Source organism: Malus sylvestris, chromosome 1 (assembly GCF_916048215.2).
Source record: "Malus sylvestris chromosome 1, drMalSylv7.2, whole genome shotgun sequence".
NCBI classification, from domain to species: domain Eukaryota; kingdom Viridiplantae; phylum Streptophyta; class Magnoliopsida; order Rosales; family Rosaceae; genus Malus; species Malus sylvestris.
In genome coordinates this window covers 23,740,488-23,765,195 of record NC_062260.1, presented here as the reverse complement: position 1 = coordinate 23,765,195, position 24,708 = coordinate 23,740,488, and the positions used below count along the sequence as shown (strand labels likewise).

At 36.8% G+C, this 24,708-nt stretch overlaps 2 protein-coding genes across 2 annotated transcripts; both read right to left on the bottom strand.

The window, feature by feature from the left end:
* Positions 1 to 356: 356 nt before the first annotated feature.
* LOC126633702 (clathrin heavy chain 1) lies at positions 357 to 10,633 on the bottom strand. Its single transcript, XM_050304278.1, has 30 exons — positions 10,320 to 10,633; positions 9,791 to 9,995; positions 9,351 to 9,439; positions 9,136 to 9,214; positions 8,808 to 8,935; positions 8,355 to 8,453; positions 8,113 to 8,221; positions 7,623 to 7,702; positions 7,316 to 7,543; positions 7,162 to 7,227; positions 6,624 to 6,740; positions 6,229 to 6,426; positions 6,027 to 6,143; positions 5,862 to 5,921; positions 5,532 to 5,618; positions 5,335 to 5,418; positions 5,122 to 5,256; positions 4,969 to 5,031; positions 4,784 to 4,888; positions 4,587 to 4,699; positions 4,233 to 4,485; positions 4,016 to 4,152; positions 3,640 to 3,918; positions 2,550 to 3,552; positions 1,948 to 2,433; positions 1,680 to 1,850; positions 1,419 to 1,604; positions 1,185 to 1,307; positions 961 to 1,071; positions 357 to 792 (listed from the first exon to the last, which is right to left on the bottom strand). Exons 1-30 carry the CDS (start codon positions 10,362 to 10,364, stop codon positions 631 to 633), a joined length of 5,118 nt encoding a protein of 1,705 aa, XP_050160235.1. The 5' UTR covers positions 10,365 to 10,633; the 3' UTR covers positions 357 to 630.
* Positions 10,634 to 15,798: 5,165 nt separating this feature from the next.
* On the bottom strand, positions 15,799 to 18,049 carry LOC126629282 (probable protein phosphatase 2C 25). The gene is made up of 4 exons (XM_050299268.1): positions 17,503 to 18,049; positions 16,895 to 17,233; positions 16,596 to 16,775; positions 15,799 to 16,490 (listed from the first exon to the last, which is right to left on the bottom strand). Exons 1-4 carry the CDS (start codon positions 17,941 to 17,943, stop codon positions 16,326 to 16,328), a joined length of 1,125 nt encoding a protein of 374 aa, XP_050155225.1. The 5' UTR covers positions 17,944 to 18,049; the 3' UTR covers positions 15,799 to 16,325.
* Between the last annotated feature and the right edge of the window lie 6,659 nt (positions 18,050 to 24,708).

Sequence of the window (24,708 nt, the reverse complement as noted above, 5' to 3'; positions counted from 1 at the left end):
AAAAGGGAACAACTGATGATAAACCCGATTATCCATTCCTTCCATACTCGAAGAAACCATGAGGAGTTTCACCATCTCTCATACACATTCCTCGTATCTCCACAAAAAGTAAATACAAAATGGTAGCCAAACGAGCCTGTAAATTCCAATTTTTAGACCCCACATTAAAACCCAAAACCCGTACACACAATTGTACATAAAAGACACCCAAACAAAATGAATTGCCAGGATTATTCCTAATTCCGGCACCGCAGTTGATAATTTGGTCCATGATAAACAGACTGGTTCAGAAATGGTTTAAACAAACTGCACTTTCACTGGAAAACAAATCGTTTGAACAAATACACACCAAGAAAAATTGGAACATAATCAAAATGATCAGTGTAGTGTTTTGTATTATACTCGGACTCGGGTAGGTTCGAAAAAACGAGAACAAAAAAATACAGAGAAAATTCTAAGCTTGCCCTCAACCACCAGCCAAACAAAAATTGGCTCTGCTACAAAAGAATATTACAACACAACATATCCACACAAAATTACACTAAATGGTAGGTTCTATCAAATAGGTTTCCCTACTCACTAAAACACCAAATTCAAGTGTCGAACTCCGCAAGAATAGTTCAACACGCCTCAGTAGCTACTGCCCATTGGTGGCATGCCAAAGGGCGGCATGCCCATCGGTGGCATTCCTCCCATAGGTGGCGGTGGAGCATACCCTCCTCCCATTCCGCCTCCCATGCCTGGCATTGGTGGCGCAGGCAAAGCAAGAGGCAGCAACTGAGCATACATGTTCTGCAAAGCATGTCAACCCAATCAATCATTATGCATAGTGACATTTATGCAAAGAACAAAAGATACGTTGAGAACACGGAGATTGACGTGATATGTGAACAGAACGAATGCAAATTCATCGAACCCACTTTCTATAGTTAAGGAAATAGAATATCTCAAAGTGATTACCTGCTGCGCAATAACTTCTTTATCTTCCTGTTCTTTAGCCTTGACCTCCTTTTGAGCTTCAATCTTGTCCTTAACCAGTTCATCAACTTTGCCAGTGTATTCCCGGATAAACTGTAAAACAAAGAATTACATAAGGTTCTCTACAATGCAAGCAAGACTCGACGAAAAACGTCAATAACCCTTTACACGCAAGAAACAGTTGGAAACAAGACAAAAAACATTACCTGTAACAGATATGGGAAAGCAAAGTCGATCATGTTGTTCATCCATGCAAGTTCAAGGGCAATGTCCGGCCTTATCAAATCGTAACAGACAAAGAGGCACGATGCAAAGCATTCTTTCTTTCCCTGCAATTTAAAGAAGAAAATTAATGAATTACCAAAAATGCTAGCAGGCCAGGGACAACAGTAAAGAGAATGCACTCGTGAAAAATGGAGTCCTTATAAAGAGTTTTGTACCTGTTCAATGAAGTAAACAAGCAACTCCTCTGCCAGTTCACGGTCACCAGATTGTGAGGCTGTCTCCATGGCATCTTTGTAAAGTTTATCTTTCTTTGACAATGCAATGGACTGCTTCCACCTTCCAGCTTTCTTGTAGATATATGCAGCAACACGTCTCATTTCCAGAAGTTCGTGTTTCTCAATCTGACCAAACAAACAACATAAGGCTCCTGCACATTAACAACACAGATAACTGACTAGAAATAGAATGCATTTTACCTTTTGAGCGAGGCCTATTTGGTCAAAGCTATCGTGCAAATCAATGGATTCACGCAATCTTTCATAGTCTTCCTCCTCAACATATATCTCGTTCAAAGCCTCATTCACAGCAGAGACATTGTTGCTCTGAACTGCAACCATGTATGGCTTCACAAGAAGCAAGTGACCAGCCTACAATTTTCAAGCACACAAGAATCTCAATATAAGAGCCATGGATGAGTGCTAGGAATCTATGATGCGCGTAAAGAATACATGCACAATCAATTACCTTTCGCATGATGTCAACCACACGTGTATGATCTACACGAAGTGCAAGCACATTTAGAATATCATTAATTAGGTCCGGATGCTCTTGCAAGTAGAAGTGCACAGCCTTATAATATAGCTCCACGTTAGCAACTTTAACTGCCACGTCTTTGAACTGCATGTGATCCCAGGCTTCAGGGGAATGATTCATGATGGTGGTTGCAGCATTATCAAACTCATCATATTGAATATACAGATAGGTCAGCTCCTTCCAATGTTGCTGCTCATCACATGCTCTAATAAGCTTGGGAATATTTAGCCTATTTGCGAACAATTTGATGTGCTCCATAAGTTTCTCTGGGCGATATCTAGCATATAGAACCCCCAACTCGGTAAAGATTCCCATGTGAGCACGTTCCAACCCCAGACCACTCTCCATTAGAGATATTAGCTCGTTGAAGCATCCTCTATTCTGGTAGTATTCACTGACCTCTTCCAGATCATCCACCTATAAAATTCAAATCAAGACAAACAATTAGTGAAAATTGTATAAATATGCGCAAATCTAGAGTAAAAATGCACCTTAGAAGAATATGAGACATATCCAGATGCAAAAAAAATCACCTGTATAATAATGTTGAGACCACAAATCTGAGCTAAGCGGAACTCCTCAGCATCAACACAAGCAAAGCAAACCTCCTTCCATGTCTTTGAACTGTTGGCTTTTCGTGCTGCATCAACAGCACCTTGAAATTGTTTGAGCTTCACAAGTGTGACAGCCAACTTTGCCCAGTTAGATATGAAGGCATATATTATCTTTGCAGCCTCATAGAGAGCCTCGTCATATAGGCGATCACCAACATTTTGGAGATTAGCGACATTGGGCATAAGAATAAATTCTTCAATGTCAGCAAGCCTATCAATCTTTGCATATGCATAAATGAGCTCACTGTCCACCTTGGGCTCTCTCACCTTTTGCCTAACCATCAGAAGATACCTCACCAAGTCATGGTACACATCTGCATCCTCAGAAGCGCGAATAACATCCAAGAATTGAGTGGCATCATCTGCACGGATAAATGACTCAATAGCATCGCTCACCAGACCCTCCCGGAGCTGAGCCTTTGCAACCTGGCTCCAAACAGCATCTTCTTCCACACGGAACGCAAACTCAACAGCCCTATCAATGCTTCGGATGTTATCCAGCAAGACATTAACCGCTTGGACATTCAAGTTAAACTTCTTGAAGATTGCATACGCTTCCTCATACAGTTGGGCTTCCACAGCTACTTCCCCAACTGCAGGTCCATCAAAATTATCAAGCCTATTAATGTAATCCATGACTCTCGACGGATCTGCCTTGATGGCGGTCAAGATTAGCAGGTTTTGCAGATTAAAGTTCCCACTGAAGGCAGAGTTTTGAAGCACAATCTTTTCAAGAAGCTCAATTAACTCATGGGGCAAATCAGCAGTCATGAAAGCCTTAACAGCCGCAGAAACTTGTTCCGGGCTCTTGCTTTCAGGCAAGGCAGTAGAAACAACTTGATCAATAAGCTGTCTTCTGTACTCATTCTCAGGGTCAAGAACTTTTCCCCAAAGATCTTCATCCATCCTCTCAACCACATACCTAATATCAACAAATTAGTCAGTAAACCTATGCGTAGTCAAATAAGATGAAATGTTTAAAAAAAAACATAAAATACTAATCACCAACCTTGCTTGCAATTTGAACAAAGAGTTCTTATTTGTGACATTAATGAGTTCATCGTCACATTGTCCACGGCGGTAAGCAACAACAGCCAGGGTAGGATCACGTTTCTCACAATATTTACCAACAACACGCGAATCATAATATGGGTTTGTGGTAAGGAAGTGTTCTGGATTATTGCCGCTATCAATGATGATTTTACCCAAAGCATTGTGAACATGTACATCTTGGCTTCCCTCACTCACAAGATGCTCCAAGAACTGTGTGAGTAAACGAAGGCGATTCCTAGAGAGAGGGAAAAGAAGAAGAAAATGAAGTGATATAGACAAAAAATGATGGTAAACTAAAAATGAGGATTGGGTGTGGCATTCTGAACATGTACCTCTTCTCACATTCGTCCACAAGGGGCTCCACTGGAAGCAATGAACGGACAGAAAGAATTAAGCCTTTGATAAAATCTTCAGGGCACTCATCATCCAGCAACTGTCCCACAACTAATGGAGCATTCCCAGGATTCACCTACGCAACAAGCCAAAAAAAATTATCAATAATGAACCCAAAGGACATTTCAAAGTGTCAAAAGAAGGCTCAAATAGTACCTTCTGAACGTAACCTTCAATGTAACGAAGCATATTGTTCGTGTACAAGTAGTGGGTGAGATCTGGAACAAATCCAAAACGATCACAAACATTAATCAATGGACGTGCATCGGGGAGCTTCGCTTCCATTAGGAAATTCTTCGTCTTCTCAGCGTCATAGAAGTTTGATTCTCTAGTAACTCGCTCCACCTCTTTGATTTGTCCAGTTTTAGCAGCTGCCTCAATGTACTTGAAGTGGATATCAGGATCCTCACTGTATCACATTTTAAAGTAACATAAAAATCAAGAATAAACTGGAGGTGACATCCAAACACAAAAGAAAACAAAGAAAATTTATTTTCTTGAACAGATTACCTTGAGCTCAAAAACGAACCGAGGAAGAAATACAACCCTTCATATGACTTGAACTGTTCAAAGAGCTTCATGCACTGATCAACTCCCAACTGCTCAGAGTATTCCTTAGCAACCTGTGCAGGTATTAAAATTTGCTTCAGATAATGCTCCATTATTGTTTTTTAACATCAAAGTAAAAACAGAAAAAAAAATTGTACCTGCACTATTATCTGAAGGTTTCCTCTTAAGTTGACCAATAAAAGATCTTTCATGCACTCCAATGCCCATTCTTTTGATAGAGTGCCAAAAAACTCTACAAGTGACTGTAGAAGAACGCACTCTTAGTAACAGTTCTAGAAGTTTATGGTACCAATTTGATGTAAATACTTGAAAGGATATGAACCTGTGGCTCTATTGCATGTGTGTTCACTATGACACGTTTAATATCAGGCAACTCTGAGTAATGCTGCAACAGAAGTAAAATGCTTTAGCACAAATGCCACTACTAGAAAATAGACGAGAAAAAGAAAAGGAATTGCAACACAAGACATCTTACTTGCAAAGCTCGCACATAAAGACCAGCCTTTTCGCATAGCTGGGCAATACGAGGACGGTCATAATGACTGAACATTCCATTGGCTAAAATAGCATCGGCCACATTTGGGAAAGTCACTAAATTGATCTCAAGGACCTGCATGGACGGAAAAAAAGTCAAACAGCAGAAATAGGAATTAATGGATCATTCATATATAGCTTCAAGAATAGAAACCTTTGTTTGCAGGAACGCATGCTCTGGAAGATTTGGCTTCAAAACATCCAATAAAAAGGCGGTTGCCTCGCGAATAAGGTTCCTCTAAAATAAACAAAAGGACAACAAGAAGATTTGTTAGTCTCTTATTTATTATATATATATCTATAATTGCTAACGTGAGCATAGCACAATAGTACTAATGAAAGTAAACACACCTGAAGGAAGAGATCCGTTATGGTGTTGTAATCAACTGGACAACCACCTTCCATTTGAGACATCATTAATGCAAAATTAACAGCACCCTACAGTCAAAACCACATTATAACCTGGTTTAATTTGAAATTCAAGTTCATCTGTATACAACTGCAATTCAAATGTAAACAGTAGACCAAACTCCTGGGGGTATTAACCGAAAAAATGCAAATGGAAGGATTTTGTTTTCAATGAGACATCCACCAAACAAAGATCAATGTGTGACACAGCTATGCTTTCAGTTTTCAAGAAGTAAATAGAAAATATAAGCTTTGTGAGTATTAAAAGAGTACCTGAGGATCTGCTCGAAGAATTGTTTGCAAAAGGAACAGATAGTCAGGTGTGTAGCCAACCTAAAGCAACAAAGAGAATGGCAATGCTTAGAAACCAAACAACCATTTAACAATTACAAAAACAAATATTTATAAACCAATTACTACATAAAAGCATTCCCACACCTGCTTTGAGTAGATCAGAATTTTGTCAAATTCCCTTCGTTCAGCAAAAGCTGCAACAACTTTGGGAGTTGCCCTAGCTTTAATATATATTTTCAAAGCCAGATCATTATCCACAGTCTACAAGAAAAAAAATCAGAGATATTAACACGAATAATGTAAATATCTGAAAAATTGACATTTAAATTCAAGTCGCAAAGTCAACCTTCACAAGATCTCCCAATTCCTCACTACATTCGAGTTTGTCCTCTGCTAACCAGTTCTCTAAAAGGTTCTTCTTGTTCTGGTTTACTACAAGACGTGACAATTCCAATGACTCAAATGCATTGAGCTTCCCTCTTGTCAAGAGTGTCCCAAAGTACTGCAACAAAGGCGGTGTTTGCCCAGCTTGGACAGGAACACTCTGCAACACATCAGATAACAAAAATCGTAAACGTAAATTTCATTAAGTTGTAATCTATCCTAAAAAGAAACATGAACCACTAGAACACATCAAGCTTCTAGATACATGTGAAACACATCCAGGACAAAATCATGTGAAGAGAGAAAAACTACCCAAAGAAAGAAACATGTACAAAAATACAGAAGCAAAATGGAAACCTGGAATTTAGCAACAGTATCAGGTGTGCGGAGAATTCCTTGTGGGGACTCCGCTGCAAGCTCAGCAGCTTCTTTGTACTTTGTTTGGGCAAACAGTTCTTGGAAACGCTGGACAACCTGTAATATTCATGTAGACATATCAGACATTAAAGTACAGAGAATTACAGCTCATCAAATCATGGCATTACAAATGAGATAGCCAAGTACAGTCCAGCCAACAATCAACAATACTGAAATTGTAGACCACATAGATTAAGGCCTTCTCTCACCTCAACTCCCTATCTCAAAGTGTTATTAATTCGTTCAAAGGTTAATTAAAAAAAAAGACACCTTCAGTGAGCATCAAGTTCAAAAAAGTGCCTTATCATGACAACTTCAAATTGGATACAATAAAAGCAACGATACTGCTTCTTATCACGAAATGCAATCAAATGAATAACTGAATTCCATCAACAATTGAAATATGCCTACTTAAAATGTTCCCGCTATAGAAAATCTAGTATACTCAAGCTTAAAATTATTATAAAGAGTATCTTACCAGATTCTCGGCACCTGGAAGATTTCCTCTTTTAGCCAGATTCACAGCAAGCTCCAAATTGTTTAGCTGCAAATGAAAACAAGACAACATTCTTAAGAGCAAATTGCTACTTTCAATACCATACCAAGAAAAAAGAAAAAAATTTCAATCATACCTGACCGCTGACAAAAGGCACAATTGTTTGTTCATTAATTGTAGCCAACAACACCTGGCCCCGCCTATTAACTGCATAAAACCCTCCAACTGATGAAGCCTCTGTTGTCAAGAAAATTGGATCCGGACTAATTCTATTTCTGTAAACTGCACTAGCTGTCTCTAAATCATACACAAATAGTAGCCCAAGCTTTGTAATTACGTAAATCAAGCTGTACTTGTGAGACATCTGCCAAATAAACAAATTCAACATTAACAAAGTTACCATATACTACACGATTAATAAAAAACATTGACAAATTCAGTACCTGCATGGCGACTGGGAAATCATCAGCAAAATCTGGAGGAAAGAAGAGATCTGCTTGTTTCTTCGTAAAAGATGGTTTCCCTGAAAAGCGATTCAAACTCACATTTACTTCCTTTAACTTAAAAATCACCAAAATAAAGTACATAAAAACTATATATTTTCAATATCTTCCCAACATTTGATTTTAAGTAAAAATGTCATCTGTGTACAAACTTAGTAAGTCAATATTACTAATTTAATCTATACAAGTTCTTAATCTTTTATGAGCATGTTGAACTTATTCCAATTTATATCCCCAGAAGATGTAACCAAGATTGCGATGATTAATTGAAACTAATGATACAAAAAGCACCCTATCAAATAATACATAATCATCATTTACAGATTTAATGGAGATTTTGTGTAAAGAAACGAAAAATCATGTCTAAACAGAAGCAGGCAGTCTACTTCATTTCATGTGCATGAGACTTTAATATAATCCTAATATCAACCTGGCTGGGCACCAAGCTCAATAACATGTAACTTTGATGTAATCTGTCCAGCATTGAGGGTCTTGGTGGCAAAAGAAATAAGAGTTGAAGGATTCTCATTCCCTGGAACCTGTGCAACATAAATGAAGCCGGTCAACAATATTCAAAGATGCATATGTATTTGTCTATTAACAGATTGTGTGTAGTGAAGGGTGCAGAATATAAATAAATGGTAGGAGAATGGGGCAGTGAACTGTGCATACCTTGTATTGGGCAAATGATGCAGCATGTGCTTCAAGAGCTTGACTGCGCTGCTGATCCACAGAGAAGAGTTGCAAATTTCCTTTCACCAATTGTGGCCTCTAGAAAAACAGAATTAACAATGAGAAGCAGTACAGCAGAAAAGCGGCTTTAAAAGAGAGGGAATGTATATTCCGATACATTGAACTTTATAAACAAAAAACTAGTACAGCATCACAGTTGTTTCACAATTTTAATCATTGGGAAATATAGTTCAAACAATATTGTTTATGAGGCTAGATTGAACGTATTATGATAGAAGTACAGGATTTGAATATGGATAAAGACTGACAACTGGAGCACTGGCTGCAAACACCCAAAAGACAAACAGTTTTGCAATTTCTGACAATTTTCCTTGGCTGAGATAAAGAATACTGGTGGACATTGGACAGGCATAAATAGACATAACAACGTACCTCTGGTGCACCAGGAGCAATTCCAATCAAAACCAACCACTTCTCAGAAGGATCGCAGCGGTAATTTATAATCTGATTGTTAGCCAGATTAGCTGTTCGCTCAAACACCTTTACAGGTTCAGATTCACCTACAAGGAGATGCAGCAGGACCAAACAAATAAAGACCACAACTTTAACACAAAAAGCAAGTTGATACAATAAATTTGTAATGTTTCCATATATATATATATATATATATATATATATATATATATATATAAAATAAAAAATAAAAACCTGAAGAAGTGTGATTGTGTAATACTCAAATTAGTTATTGAAGGTATCTTACCTTCAATTGACCAGTGATATACCGTAGTCTGAGTGACTAAACCCAACATCTTTGGGGTTATCCACTTCCAGAAAACAATCTACAAAAGAACCAACGTGGATACGTAAGCTAGATTATTTAAAACCTTGCAGAAAACAACAAGAACCAGATATCCTTATGCAATAATTAAGAGATGCCGAAAACATATTAAGTAGTAAACAAATGAAGTGAGGTACCTGCTCAGGCATAAGATGAGATTTCAGTTTTGCTTTCATCTCAATGTTAAATATTTGAAGGTGATCCTGAGTAGTACCTTGAACTCCAGCTTCAAGTGGATATGACAACACATGGTCGATCAGAATTAGATAAATCGAGGTTCATAAAGAAAGGTAAGGCGCTGGTAAGTAAGATCCAGCCGGTAAATAAAGTTAAGTGCTTAGATTGTACATGATAGTAACTGCAGATTCAACTAAATACGTGTTGCAAACATACTAGCAAGATGAATCGTGAATCTATTTATTAAGTAAGCTGAGGTTCAAAAAGTTGGTGCAAGCACACATGCATGATGCATTAAGATCAAGCCCAGAACACTAAACCAGAGCATCTTTCAAAAGTGACGACACTTGTATGCAAAAAAAAGCTATTCCAGCAATGTGAACAAGTTGCTATAATCTACCTTTCAAGGCAAGGATTTTGGAATTCGGATTCATAAGCGCAGAGTCTGCAGTGATAGGCCTCCTCAGAGGTTGCATCGGCATACTCATATCGATAATGACAATACTATTCTGAGGCGAAGTCTCCCGAACGCATATGTACTTATCGGATTCCATAGTAACATGTGTAAACGTTATGAACTGTGGATTAATCCCAACGCTCGGAAGCTGCAATCAGATCAGATCATATAAACTCATCATCACTTAACTATTCTAGTCAAATCCTCTAAGGAACAGAGAACAGTTAATCGTGTTCGAAATCACAGTTGCTAAGTAGTTCTTAGTAAAACTTCTCAGATCTGATCAGAAACCAAAAATTCAACGAAATTTCAGATCTATCTGAAGCTTAACACAAAACTAAGTAACAAAATCGAAGTAAAAACGATAAATCAAGCACAGCAATTGACCAAAAAAGCAACTAATTCGGCAAAAAAACAAGTGTAAATCTCAATCGAGCTGAAGTAGCATTCGAATCGGAAGTTTAAGACTAACCGTTAGGGCCTCCTTCATGGTGATCGGAGCGTTCGCGGCCGCCATGGCTGGGGAGCAGATCGACGGCTCGGAATCGGCGGCTTGGATCTACGAATGCGATGCGGCACGTGAAGTGCGAGTCCACGGCTGAGCGAGAGAGAGAGAGAGAGCGTTTCGAACCCGGAGAAGGATTCGAATCGCTAGGGGAGATCTAGAGTAGCAGCGAAACCCTTGGACCCCAAAAGCGAACAAGGGAGAGAGATCTGAGGAGAAATGGGAGGGGATTAGAAGGGAGGTCTGTTTTTTTTTTTTTTTTTTATGGGCAATTTTATAAAATGGAATTTTTTCGAGTGAGAAATATAAAACGAGACGAAGAGAATCTCATCCAGGGCACTTCGAGAGCTAAAATATTAAAAAATAAAATAAATAAATAAAAATATTAGGAGGAGGAGAAAAAATTAAAAATAATTACGTGTTAAAATGTTCTGTAGTGCGCCTAGCATTGGTACACCACGAGTCGTTATATAAATAATATGATATATATGTTAAAAAATTAATAACTTAAAAAATAAAATTTCACACTATTTATAAAAAAATACATGATGTACCACCTATGTTTCCGTAACAATTAAAAATTTCCCTATGAGTGCGTTTGGTACGTGGGACGGGACGGGACAGAACGGGACGAGGCGTTCCGTCCCGCGTTTGGTGCGCCAAAAATGGGTGGAACGGGCTGTTCCACGGGACAGATTTTGAGTGTTTTTGCGTCCCACCTGCCCCCCTGGAACGGGTTTGTTCCACGTCTGTGGAACACAATATTTTACCATTTTAAGACAAATATACCCCATGTCTTTTTCAAAAATTACACCTTCGTTCTGTCCCGTCCCGTCCCGTACCAAACGCACCCTATAGTAACATGTTGTAAGTGGTGGAAGGAAATGATTACGAGAATGAATTAGCTGGATTGTGCCTTATCATCTTAAGTTATCCTTTACTTGTTTAATTAACATTTTCTTTTTATTTTAGTACAAGTGATATTGTCATAGAAGATTCAAATTTTGAATCTCCAAGTGTTTACTTTTGTATCTCATTTTCATAAGATTGAGATTCACTTGGAATCTCTATGTTTGAACCTGCGATCGAGAGATCTGCACAATTTAATTTCAACCATATGATCATGTTAGCTTATTTCACTAATCTACTTCGTAAAACCCAAAAACTTGAGTAACCCGAATTTCTCTCTCTCTCTCGGTGGAGATGTCGCGGTCCACATGCTTCAAGCACAATATTCTTAGTGGATCTCATTTTATTCATATAAATATAAATATAATACGTCCTTGTTGAAAAGCATAATTTTTTTGGAAACTTACATTAGTCATCTTTTTGGCTAAGCAAAGCATAATTCTTCATTTGTAATCTATAACACAAAAGTTTTTTATTTGAGAAAATTGTAGCAATGATCATTTAACTTTAATTGAATTTGAGCAATGGTCCCTCAAATAAAAATTAATGATCATTGGTTCATTAACTCATCAAAACTTGCACATATGTTCATTTTCGTCAACTTCATCAGAACTTCCATCAAAATGAGTCACATGTCATGTACATGAGGCTGAATCAAGAGACAAACAAAAGGAGAAATTTTTAGCAATGGTCCCTCAACTTTAACCTAATTGGACTAATGGTTCCTTAACTTTAACCCAATTGTAGTAATGATTCTTCCACCATAATTCATTTTGACGAAAATTCTGACAGAGTTAACGAAAATGACTATAACTGTGCGTTTTGATGAATTAAGAGACTAATATTTATGAATTTTTAATTAAAAATTTAATAATTGAATTAGCGTTACAGGACCATTGATACAATTTTTTTTTTTTTTAATGACGAGTTAAAACCTACGGTGTTATATATTGCAAAATTTAGTTTTAAAGTCGGTCTATGTCTCATAAGCCTAAGAACCTTTCATAAAGAATGCATAAGCCCAATAAAAACTTAGCCCATTCAATTTTTGTGGATCTAATGATTTCTACACACCACATTTACTTCCGGTGGAAACATATAATCTGGGTCAAAGCATTAAGTTTTAAGTTAGTTGTGCAAATAGAAATAATTAGTCAATAAATGAGTGGGAAAATGCAGAAGGAAAGGTAGCTGAGAGAGGATTCTCGTCGGATTCTTTTTATTAGGATTTCAGAGATCTTTGAATCACATTCATTCATGGTACATCGTACAGTCAGTTTTTATCAGGTACTGTTTTTATTCAATTTTAAATAAAAAAAAATTATAATGATTTATAACCGCACGATGTACGATAAATGAATGTAATTAGAGAGTCCGGCGAGAATCCTCTTGAAAGGTAGCTAATATTTCTCTTTTACTATTTATTACTATGTCTTATGTTTATGAAATAATAATAACGTTATATTTGATCCAGCGACATCCGACGCAAACAAAACAGAAGCAAAGTCCCCAATTCAGTCAACATGAAGTTGTATTTGGACAAAAAAACACAAAGCATAAGCATGTAGATGAAGTCACGCTTATGTATATTTTAGCATATAAAACCATAATTATTCTCACCGTCTTGGTTCTCGATGTGTCACGATTGGCTGGAGGAGAAAGTCCAAAAACGAGGCTGACGAGCAAATGACAGAAAGAGATAGAAAACATGATCAGCACAACGTGACAACAATGAAAAGATGACTGCAGAAACTTGCTCATCCGTTAACGGAAAAAGTTGGGTCATTTCTACTGCAGAAACTTGATATCAGATCAGATGGCTCCACTTCTCTATCTTTACCGGTTGAATAAATGTACTCGTTTCGTTTTAATTCAATTCTAGACACCAAACGAGCAAAGCGTCATTCTATTTGCATGCAAATCGTTTATGTGTGTAAAACGACATCACGTTCTTCAATGTATTTTGCACTACAGGCTATACCGATGAAACGTGAAACCTTTGAATCACAATACTATCAACTAGCTCGTGATTTAGTATTTGGTGTCTCTCTCCCTCCTGGAAAGACGTCTAAAGTTCGAATCTCCTCTCTAGTCGATCAAAAAGGAGTAGGGGAAAAAACAGCACTAGAAAGTGTTTGCCACTTAACTTTTACAGCAACATTAGATAAAAAGAGTGGCATGTCCTGATGTCCACTAATCCGAGTCACAAATCACTTGAACCGTGCATGTTCTAAATGTGAATGCGAAATGCAATACTACTGATGGAGACTGCATTCCGAAAAAGTGCAGAGTTTTATGCGTTAATTAAAATATAGACATTGTTATGAAATATAGTGTAAATATCACACGAATGCACAAAGAAGCAAGGTAACAAGCTATTACAAGTGGATTTTAATGACAACAATTAAAAGCTTTATGTGGAAAAGTCTTAGAATTGTGAAATAGTAAATAATAATATGGATGATGACTTTTTCACTCATGCAATTGTTTCCTTCGAGTGTAAAACTTTCCTTATATAAAGGGATCTTTATAATGTAAAGATTACCCATCTTTCTATTTACATATCTAAGTAGACAATTTGTACCAATTTTATTCTTTCTCTCTCTACCCGCATTCATTGTCTGGTACAGTTACACAAAATAAAATGTGTAATACATTGTTCCCGTTCCACTCGATCTCTAGCATAGGTTATCTCTCTCACTTAATATCAAAATTGTTTCACCTTTTAACTTTATTATGTTGAATAACACAAAGAATCGAAAAAATGTGAATTCTCTATTGAAATCCGTAATCAAATAATTAAAATTCAAGAATCAAATCATTTAGAGGGACTAGTTAATTGATTTTTTTTCCTTACTTTCCTTTGTATACAAGTTCTTTGATTTTTTTTGTTCATTTATCTAAACTACATATTAATAAAACTTTGTTTGTCAACCAAAACTCTACCAAATTACCACTCTAACCCTCTCACCAGAAGTGAACCAAAAAAAAAGATAGACAAATTGGTAATTACGCCAAACACAAATTTTACTGTTTTTATACTAATATCACAACCATGTAAATATGACATATCATATTTAAAAATTAAAAAATAAATAGATAAATGCCACTTTTCTCCCCTCTTCCTCTGTCTACATTCCCCACGTTCTCCTACATCTTCTCTTCCTTTTTTTTTTTGTCGTCATTCGTGCTCATTAATGATAAGTCATAGTAAAATAAAAAACAAATTCAGTTGCACACGTAAAGTGTGTGTTCCGATTGCTAGTTTCCATTAAGTAAACATGCCTTATATTTGGACTAGAGACATTAAAAGAAAAGGTCCCAACAACTATTGTGCGTTATTCAATATGAGAAATTCTTCAATGTGCCATGAACACAGCCCGGTACATTAAAAAACTCACCTCGGCGGCCTTGGAGGTAGGACAGCAGCAATTTCACCTCTGTTTTCTGGGAATGAGTGGAAACTCGCCTAGGCTTCGTCGGAGCGCACCTGAGGCTTTTGACCGGGCGTTCCCAGTACCCTTCAACAACCCATGTTTATGGGTTTCTTCAAGACGACCGCGCGAAGAAGAAGAAGGGTTTTTTTTTTTTATATATTTTTTTTTTATATTTCAATATAGGAACATTTGGTCCATATATATCAGCAACAAGCAACCCAATCATAGGAGGTCTTGTGAAGATGCGGAGTACCAACGGCTAGACGGTAAGACCCCGTGCACCTTTACTATAGCTTCGCAGTGACAACCTTGATCGAATGTGTAGGATAGGTGGGAGGTGGTGACTCAAAGAGGTCGATCATATGGAATACCTAACCTTATAAATGTAAGAGAAATAAAAATGTTATAACTCCAGTACAAAAACCTCGGTTAATTTCCCCCCCTCCCTTTCGGAGATTACCCAGTGCACGATTTTCTCTATTTCACCCAATCCCTCACTTTAAATTCTCAATCCCAATCTTATATTTCAATTTTACTCCAATCTCATACCTCAATTTGTTTCAAAATTCTCCACACCACCAAGTAAGTATTTTAGTATTCTAATTTTATTGGTCACTGGTAGTTTGGCTACTGATTGTTGAAGTTGATTAATTTTTTTTACAAGTATTGTATTATATATATATATATATATAAAATTTTAGGTCCCGTGAAACTTTGCCTCACGCCTAGGTAAGGCTATCCATGGAACGCCTAGCCTACGCCTTTGCCTTTTATACATTGATCAAAACACAAGTGGTTAAAAATTTGTTGTAGACTAAGCCGTTTTTCCAGCACACTGAAATATATGTCATTGAAGTTGACCAAACAACAAAGTGCATGCAGAAATATATTCAATGGAAAACTAAGCCTGCAGGCTGCAGCTGCCAAACAGGACTGACCTGGTCCAACAACAATTTAACAAACTAAAGAAGCATGTGCTCTACAAGTTGACTTAAACAACAAACCAAAACATATTTACCCTAATCTGGATGTAATTAAACACAACATATTAAGATCATAAATTCACACATGGTAAATCAACGGTTGAGCCACTTATGCAGTGAAAACAGAAAAAGAAATTGACATTAAAGGGTAAGCATTTTGATCATTTACAATAAACTTCGAAATAGCGAAGAAATTTACAAAAGCTACAAGCTCGTTTAGAAAGTGCTTTTAATGTCTGAAACCACTTATAGAGAAATGTTTTCCGGACCAAACAATGTAAAAATACAAATTAATCCTCCAAAAGCACTTGAAGTGCTTCTTGCAAGAAGCACATAACTAGTGCTTCCAATGCTTTTGAAACTCAAACATTTTTCCTAAAAGCGATTTTAGCCATTTAAAAGCACTGACCAAACAAGTCCTACAGTTATCGTCACGTGCAGTGTTCTTCTAGTACTCTCTTCCTACCGCCGAGACAAAATCTCCCGGGAGCATACAAAGTGTCATTTACAAGTGGTCATGTCATTGTTAGCACCATGGCTTGTCTTCCTGGCTTCCTTTCTAACTCTGCAAGTTTCTTGAAAACTTTACTTGCAGTGGAAGAAAAGGGTAGTCTGGACTGAGTTTCATTTTACCTAAATCGGTATCATAAAACGAAACGACCTAATTGGATTATCATCACACTTGTATCATCCATGGAACCTCTCCGAATTGACAGATCAACGAGCTTCTTACAAGCTGAAAAGAGCTCCGGCTTATCAACGCCAACGCATAAAGGGCGAACGATATCTACTGCCTCTTGATTAGTAACCTGGAAAAAGAAAAGGAAACTTCATATTAGATTCAGATAATTCCGAAGTAATCATATTCTAAACGAAAGACGCATGAAACAGAATGAGATTAGTTCTAAAATTACCTTGTCCCAAAGACCATCAGAAGCTAACATTAAAAACTCGCATTCGGGGTTTATCTTTAAGACTTTAGTCTCTGGTTCTGCAATCACCCATTCTTTAAGCTGTCTATCGCCAATTGATCTCGAAACAGCAAGAGACCCCTGAATTCTCCAAACACCGCGGCAACAATCTACATAACCACCCTACAAAACAAACAATAGCAAAATCCAATCAGTCACGAATTCCACAATCTTCTTCCATTTCAATCTTTCGGTAAGAATATCAAATCCTCACATCCATATACACATAGTTGAATGCTTACCGTGGTCTCAATCCTTTCCCTTTCATCCATTCTAGAAGGATGATGATCGGATGTAAGGGCCTCCGCGACCCCTCCTCGGCTCATAACTGCACGACAGTCACCGGCATTGGACACCACAAGGTTGCCCTTTTGGATCAAGGCAGTCACACAGCACGCACCACCACTAACATCGCCTTTCAAAAACTCGACATCGGTGGTCAGATAACCATATTTGACTGCTTCCACGATTTCCTCTTCACTCCCACCCCTCAGACGATCCGCAATGTTTTTATTCAAGTTCTTGGCTGCAAACTCAGCTGCTTTTGCTCCTCCATGCCCATCAAACACACCAAAGAATGCCTGTCATCACATAATCTTAATCAGCACGAATTCGAACGGCAAATTCAAAAACATAATTCCACAATTTTGTATCTTTCCAAAAAAATTTAGAAACCCAATTTTGATTTCGTCCTATATTTTGTCAGTTGAAGCTCAAATCAAACATAAAATTGTAAAACAATCTAATCAAAGCTAAATGCTTGAACTTTCTATTCAAGATATTAATTTCCATTTCTGAAATTTTCTCGGGAAACAAACAGAACATTCAGAGCGAAAGAACCACAATTTACCTGTCTCGAATCATCGCCAAGACCAACAGCAGCGGAGTACCGATCCTCCATTGAACCCCTCCTCCCTCTCTTACAATACACCGAATACCCATCCTCATCAACCTCCACCATCTCCACTCTCTCCGCCGCGCCCTCATCCGCCTCCGCCTTAAAACTCACAGGCGGCGCCACCGGAATATCAATCATCATCGGCCTCTTCCTCTTCAGAGCCAAACCCGAAGCCTTCTTCTGGCACCCGCCAACCACCTGCCTCTGAAACCGAGACTCGAAACCCGGCGTCGTCAAAGCCGACGATCGCGACGGCGTAGGCGGAGCCCCATGTAGGACTCTAGGCGAAGAACACGACGACGGGGAAGCTAACGCCGACGACCGGAAAAAATGGGAGGGGATTTTCGACGGCGAGAAAATCGGCGAGTTCGGCACCACCAAAGCGCAATTCATTTTCCCCTTCTCTCTCCGAGATTTTATTTTCCTTTTCTTTTTTTGGAGATTTAATTCGTTTCTCTGTGCGTGTGTTCTCCGAGTGATCTCTCTGTGATTTGGTCGACAGCGGCAAATGGAAGGTGTTTATATAAAGTGGAGGTGGAGACCGAGCGACCGGGTCGTAATTCGGTTATACGGGGATTGAATTGACTTGATGCTGACCATTCGTAAAGTGCCTGCCCTAAGGGGTGTGCAAGTGCCTGCCGTATCTTTAGAATATCAAATTTTCTAATATTTACAATAATATTTAGGTTTGATCTCACATTTGTCCCCTAAATTTTTGAGGTTATTTTAGATCGAGTCTTTTGAATTTTTCTTGTCTCTACTTAGCCCTAAACATTTTCTCTGTCTCGCTCTCTCTTTTTACGAACGATGGTGAGAGAGTGTAGAATCGAACTCATAATATCGGGTATATGAGCATTTGCTCTTGACCACTTCAGTTATAAGCTTCTTGTAATTAGCTTTGAACTTTTAAATGTGGGTTTGATAAGGGTGAGAAATTTCTTTGGTTACAAGACCCATCTAGTTTGATCAAAATGTTTCCCAACCTATACAAAACCAACCAAATCAAATGTTTTATTTTCGAGCTCGAACTTGTTTTCCTTAAATGACATGAGAATTGACTACTTAGAATTGCTAGTTTTGATCTTAAGAAAGTCGACAATGTGTGGCTTGACCAAATAATATGGTTTTTTATTTTACGAGTGTCTTATTTACGTGATTATTTTGGTATTTCATTTGGTTCTCAAAACGACTGACCAACCTATAACCTTGATCTCACATTATCTCATCTCCATTGACGCACACAAATGGTGATAATTTGAAAGGTTTCTTGTTCTCATAGTCGATATCATTGTTTGTTTCAATATAAAATTTGCCAAACTAAATTATACTCATTAATAAACTAGTTAATTTTTATAACCAACACCAATGTACCTCTAATTTAAAATTAAAAAGTTCATGGACAAATTGTAGAACTAGACTTAACCGAAATTGATTAGAGCAATGTACTTCATCATTCATATTCATGTTTAAATTTTTCCTCCTCGTGCTTTAACTAATTTAAGGACCAACTTAAGACGAAGAGATAGTCAAATATACCAAAATGGAATAACCACCGCAATTCAAGGACCCAATTTGTAAATAACCAAAAGAGAAAAGAAAGATCGTGAAAGTTTGAAAGGGTTCTCGTGGAGTGGGTGGTGGTGATTTCAAAGACCAGTATATTGTTCAACGGTCAAATATGCTGTTATTTCGTATGGTTCTCATTTGCAAACACCCTGTCCGTATTCGGTATCCCATCCTTTTTCCCTTTTTTTTCTCCACTTTTAATTATTTTTTATTAATTCCCCACCCAAAAGAAAAAGAAATTTGACTTGCACATGGCGGGTTCTGATTGGTTCGTGTCAGTGGGGAGGGTTTCACGGAGTTTCCTTGCTTCCAGCTACAAGCTATCTGTTACAGACAAAGTTTACAACTGCAGTCCACAGTCGGTGGCGTGCGCGACAATATTATATTTAGGGGTCGGTTTCAGTTCGATTTTTTTATAAAATTAAAAATTGAATTGATATTACTATTCAGTTCAGTTCGATTTCTTTCGATTTTTTCAGTTTAATTTTATTTCGGTTTTGTTTTTTTGTTTTTACAGTTTAGTTTATATTACATGGGACCAAATTAATTATACTTTACCATTAAGGTAGTTCATAAAATCTTCAGTAGTCGAGCTTCAACATAAAATCTTCAGTAGTCGAGCTTCAACTCGTTAATTGTAGGACACTAGCGGAGACCATATGCAAGGTTTCTTATTTCATCTATGTATAGTTTATATCCTTAATGCACTTTTTTGAGTGTGACAAATAAATGTGATTGTTGAGTTTCTCACTAGGACTTTCTAATTTTGATAACATGAAGAAAGTTGAAGATGTTAATAAAGATCTCTTGCATGGTTGTAAAAAAGTGTGTTAGAGTTGACTATGTCGAACGTCAAGGCATAAGTTATTCTATAATTTGGAATTCCATGGTTTTTAAAAAACAAACATGATTATTGTTACACGTTGTAGAAATGTCAAACACTCAATGTATTAGATTGCAATTCATCGATGTTTGCAATGTTAGAAACCAACAAGTACGTAAAGACACCACCCAGTTGTCCTTATAATATTTAGGTTTAACAAGTCTGCATGCAGATGATGTATGAAAATACACCTCATCGATGGGGGTATGAGAACGCGACTTGGTCATGATAAATATAAACAATCTGGAACCAAACCTATTGCTATCATAAACATATGGTAACAATATGTTGACGATATTTTATTCTTTCAAAAAAAATGAATCAACTGGTGATTTTGCCATAACGACAACCTACCTTTTCGAGTTTTAGAAAGACTTATAATTGTCCTCAATCATTGAACTATCTCGTGCTATTGTTAAACATGCAAAAAATATTATTTGTATAATACCTACAAATCATGGTGAGTTCTATATTAGGCAAAAAAATTAATAATATCGAAATCGATTACAATAATATGTTACAAATATCATTATTGATTAATTTCTAGTAGTACTATTTGAGTTCTAGGCTTCTAGCTAATACAACATGGTTGACTTTTTATTTTTGTTGAAGAAAAGAAAAGAAGAGTGGTTTTGTGTTTTGGTCAAGGTATGATGTATGAAGCTCATCATCTTGCTTGCCTTGATCATAGCTTACCAAAGTTAATTAGTCCACTTCGGTCGCCTTCTTCTTCTTTTTTATTTTACACGTGAAGAAAACGTGGGTCACGTGTTACAAATGCATGGGAACAAATTGACTTATAATTGTCCTCCCCTCAAAAAAGGGATTTAGTCCCTTGTTTGGGTTGGGCTAAAGTTTGTTGATTCAATTTCTATTGAAGAGGGTTAAAAGTTCAAGAGATAAAAACTTGCGTGATAGTAATTTGTTTAAAAGTTCATCTCTAATTGATAGATGACTTATAACTCTATAAAGCCCACCAAGTTATTATTTGGTTAAATGAGTATCAAATTAACTAAATGCAAAACCTCTCTTAGCCCTTTTTTGAGGCAGCTTCTTAATTGCAATAATTGATTCAAATTCAACAGTCACATTTGAAAACACTTAACGGTAGTTTAATTTAATTAACCAATAAATTAAATTTTATTGAAAATGGAATTGACATTACTATTCAGTCAAGTTTGATTTCTTTCGATTTTTTCAATTTAATTTTATTTCAGTTTAGTTTTTTTTTTTTGTTTAGTTTAGTTTATATTGCATGGAACCATATTAATTATACTTTACTATTAAGGTAATTCATAAAATCTTCGGTAGTAGAGCTTTAACTCGTTAATTGTAGGACACTAGCAGAGACCATATGCAAGGTTTCTTATTTTGTCTATGTATAGTTTATATCCTTGATGTGCTTTTTCGAATGTGACAAATAGGTGTGGTTGTTGAGTTTTTCACTACGACTGCCTAATTTTGATGACATGAAGAAAGTTGAAGACGTCAATAAAGATCTCTTGCATGGTTGTAGAAAGTGTGTTAGAGTTGACTATGTCAGCGTCAAGGCATAAGTTATTCTATAGTTTGGAATTCTATGGTTTTTAAAACAAACATAATTACCGCTAAAAGTTGTAGAAATGTCAAACACTCAATGTTTTAGATTGCAATTCATCGATGTTTGCAATGTTAGAAACCAACAAGTATGTAAAGACACTGCGTAGTTAATACTAAAGGGCCAAGTATGTCAAACACTCAATTATATACATCTAAAATTAGTTTTGAAAAATGTATTCATTTAAAGGAAAACTAATGAAAATGGCTTAAAAACTTTGAGTTTTAACGATAAAAACAAAATAAAGGATAAAGTGAATAGTATCATGAGTGACTTTTTAATGTAAAAATATAGTTTTTCGTTAAAGTGAATAGTACCAGTAGCTTTTCGTTAAAGTTCATTTTGTTTAATTCTTAACTTGATAATACTAAAGGGCCAATAATATTGACCTTGAATAAAAAGGTTAGAGGGAAACATGTTTAAAATATATATTTGTTTAGGTCATATAACTTTTTTCAAGAGCCAATGGATAGGGTTTGCTTTTTCACCCTAGGATAACTGATTGTTAATTTTTAGTATCTTGAGTTTCTAAAGGAAGTGTATTTTCAGGCTTTTCGACACTTGTTTGTACTTGCAACTGAAGCCCGTTGGATCCAGACGGTTGATGTTGACATCGGTCTACCTGTGTATGCCCCTCTTGAAGTTACAATTAGGGAAATTGAATAGTATGCAGAAACAAGTTTTTGTGAGGTTACGCCTTGCCTTCTGCCAAAACGTGACACTGTAAGTTTTAGCTGTTAAGATTAACTCCGTAGGAAATCATAATTCTTCAATTTCCCTCTCTTCGCCCATATAATTGAAATGAAATGAGACTTTGCTTGGGAAATATCTAGCTCTGCACATAAATTTTCCTCCTGGATTTTTGAGAAAATTATTTGAAGAAACTGTTATATAAAATACACCAGTTTTAAACATTGTGAAGTGTGTTTTTTTTTACTGGAGCATTTATGGACTGTCGAATACAGTATATTTATATGTAGGTTTAGTGTTCCTGCATGACTTCAAGTGGTGAGTTAATCACCTTGGAATGAATCTGATTGCTACTGTATATATGTTACATAGAAAACTGGTTAACGGATTGTTTGATTTTCTGCTGTCTGCAGTTGAAGGCAATACACATTTGCGGCCCTCTGTATTGGCTGCATATAATAGATCTTATCCCTTAAGGTATGCACTTATTTATGTTGGTGTGTAACCCTTCAGCTGAAGCTTGACAGTAAGGATCATGTTTCATGTTTTTTGTTTCAGTTTGAATGTGAGTCATTGGATCATAGTCCACATGGCATTTTAATCATGTATATAGCCTAAGTAATAGAATAAGACAAGTGGCATCATCTTATAGGATGATACCAATGAATGGTTAAGATTGTATTGTATGTTGGTGAGTGAATGATCTCATTTCCTTTCCACATATAACAGTTAAAATGTAATCTTTGCATTGTGAATTGAAGAGACACGATTTCCATCTTCTTCTCTCCAAGAACTTTCTTCACCATTGCAGTGAACTTCCATTGAAATACATAACAAAATATATAAACACTAACATGGCCTTAGAGCCTGGTTTCATCGTCTAATCTGGGCGTGAAATCTGTGAGTGCGATTGAGCTACATCTTTGAGCTTCAATCGAATCTGGAAATTGTGATTTCTTGTATCCAAGTCTAATATGGCTGGGTCCGGCAATGTCGAGCTTAGAGCTCCGATCTTCAATGGAGAGAACTATGAATTTTGGAGGATTCGTATGCCAACTATACTGAAATCGTATGGTTTGTGGGAGTTGGTTGAAAATGGGTTTGAACCTCCAGATCCGAAGTCTGAGAAAACTGTGGTCGACAAGACGAAGAAGGAGACGACATATGAAGTGTCATTCAGTGAGATTCTGATGAATGATGCTCATGCGCTTGGAATGATTCAAGGTGCAGTTTCGGACCAGATCTTTCCCAGAATCGTGAATGAAGAGACATCTAAAGAAGCTTGGGATGTTCTAAAGGGTGAATTCCGAGGAGATAAACAAATAAGAAATGTAAAATTGCAAGGGTTACGTAAAGATTTTGAATATACTCGTATGAAGGATAGTGAATCATTATCTGTATATCTCTCTTGATTGTTTGATATCATTAATCAAATGAAAAGTTATGGAGAAGAACTATCTAGGGAGATAATTGTGCAGAAATTACTAATTAGTCTTCCAAAAACATATGATGCAATCTGTTATGTGATTGAGCATTCTAGAGATCTTGAAACTATTGAGGTTCAAGAAGTTGTAGCTTCTCTAAAAGGATTCGAGCAGAGGCTTGATTTACATACCGAGTCTTCGAATGAGAGAGCATTTACAAGTTTAAATGTAGCATCTAAGGGTGCCAGAAGTGGTGGATTTTATGGGAAAGATCAGAGGTCTCAAGAGAATTGGAAGTCAAGGGGAAAAGGTTGGGATCATAAACCAAACTTTGTTTAGAAGCAGAATAACACTTAAAGAAGTTGGGATCACAAACCCAATTATTCTCATAGACAGAATAATACTCAAAGGAATTGGGATCATAGGCCTAATTATGCTCAGAAGCAAAACAACTTTCAGAGTGATTGTAAATGGTGTGACAGGTTACACTATGGGAAGTGTTGGTATAAAGGTAAACCAAAATGCACAGGCTGTGGTAAGCCAAGCCATTCTATGAAAGATTGTCATGAGAATAAATGAGTGCAGAAAGTTAATTATGTAAAGCAGATGGGAGATATAGGATCATTGTTTTATGCCTGCAATGCAGTGACAGATGCGAAAGTTACTAACTCATGGTACATTGATAATGGTTGTAGTAACCACATGACAAGAGATGAGAGACTGTTGGTCAATGTTCAGAGAGATTTGACTTCCAAAGTAAAGACAGGAACTGGATAAATTTGTCAAGTGACAGGAAAGGGAACCTTGGTGATTGAAACTAAATTGGGAAGAAAACATATACAAGAAGTAATGCTTGTTCCTGGACTTGAGGAAAATCTTCTCAGTGTAGGATAAATGATGGAAAACAGTTATTATCTGTTGTTTGGAGGTGATGTAGTTAATATTTTTTATGGTTGGTCACTGGATAATTTAGTAGTGAGGGTGGTGCATATGACCAA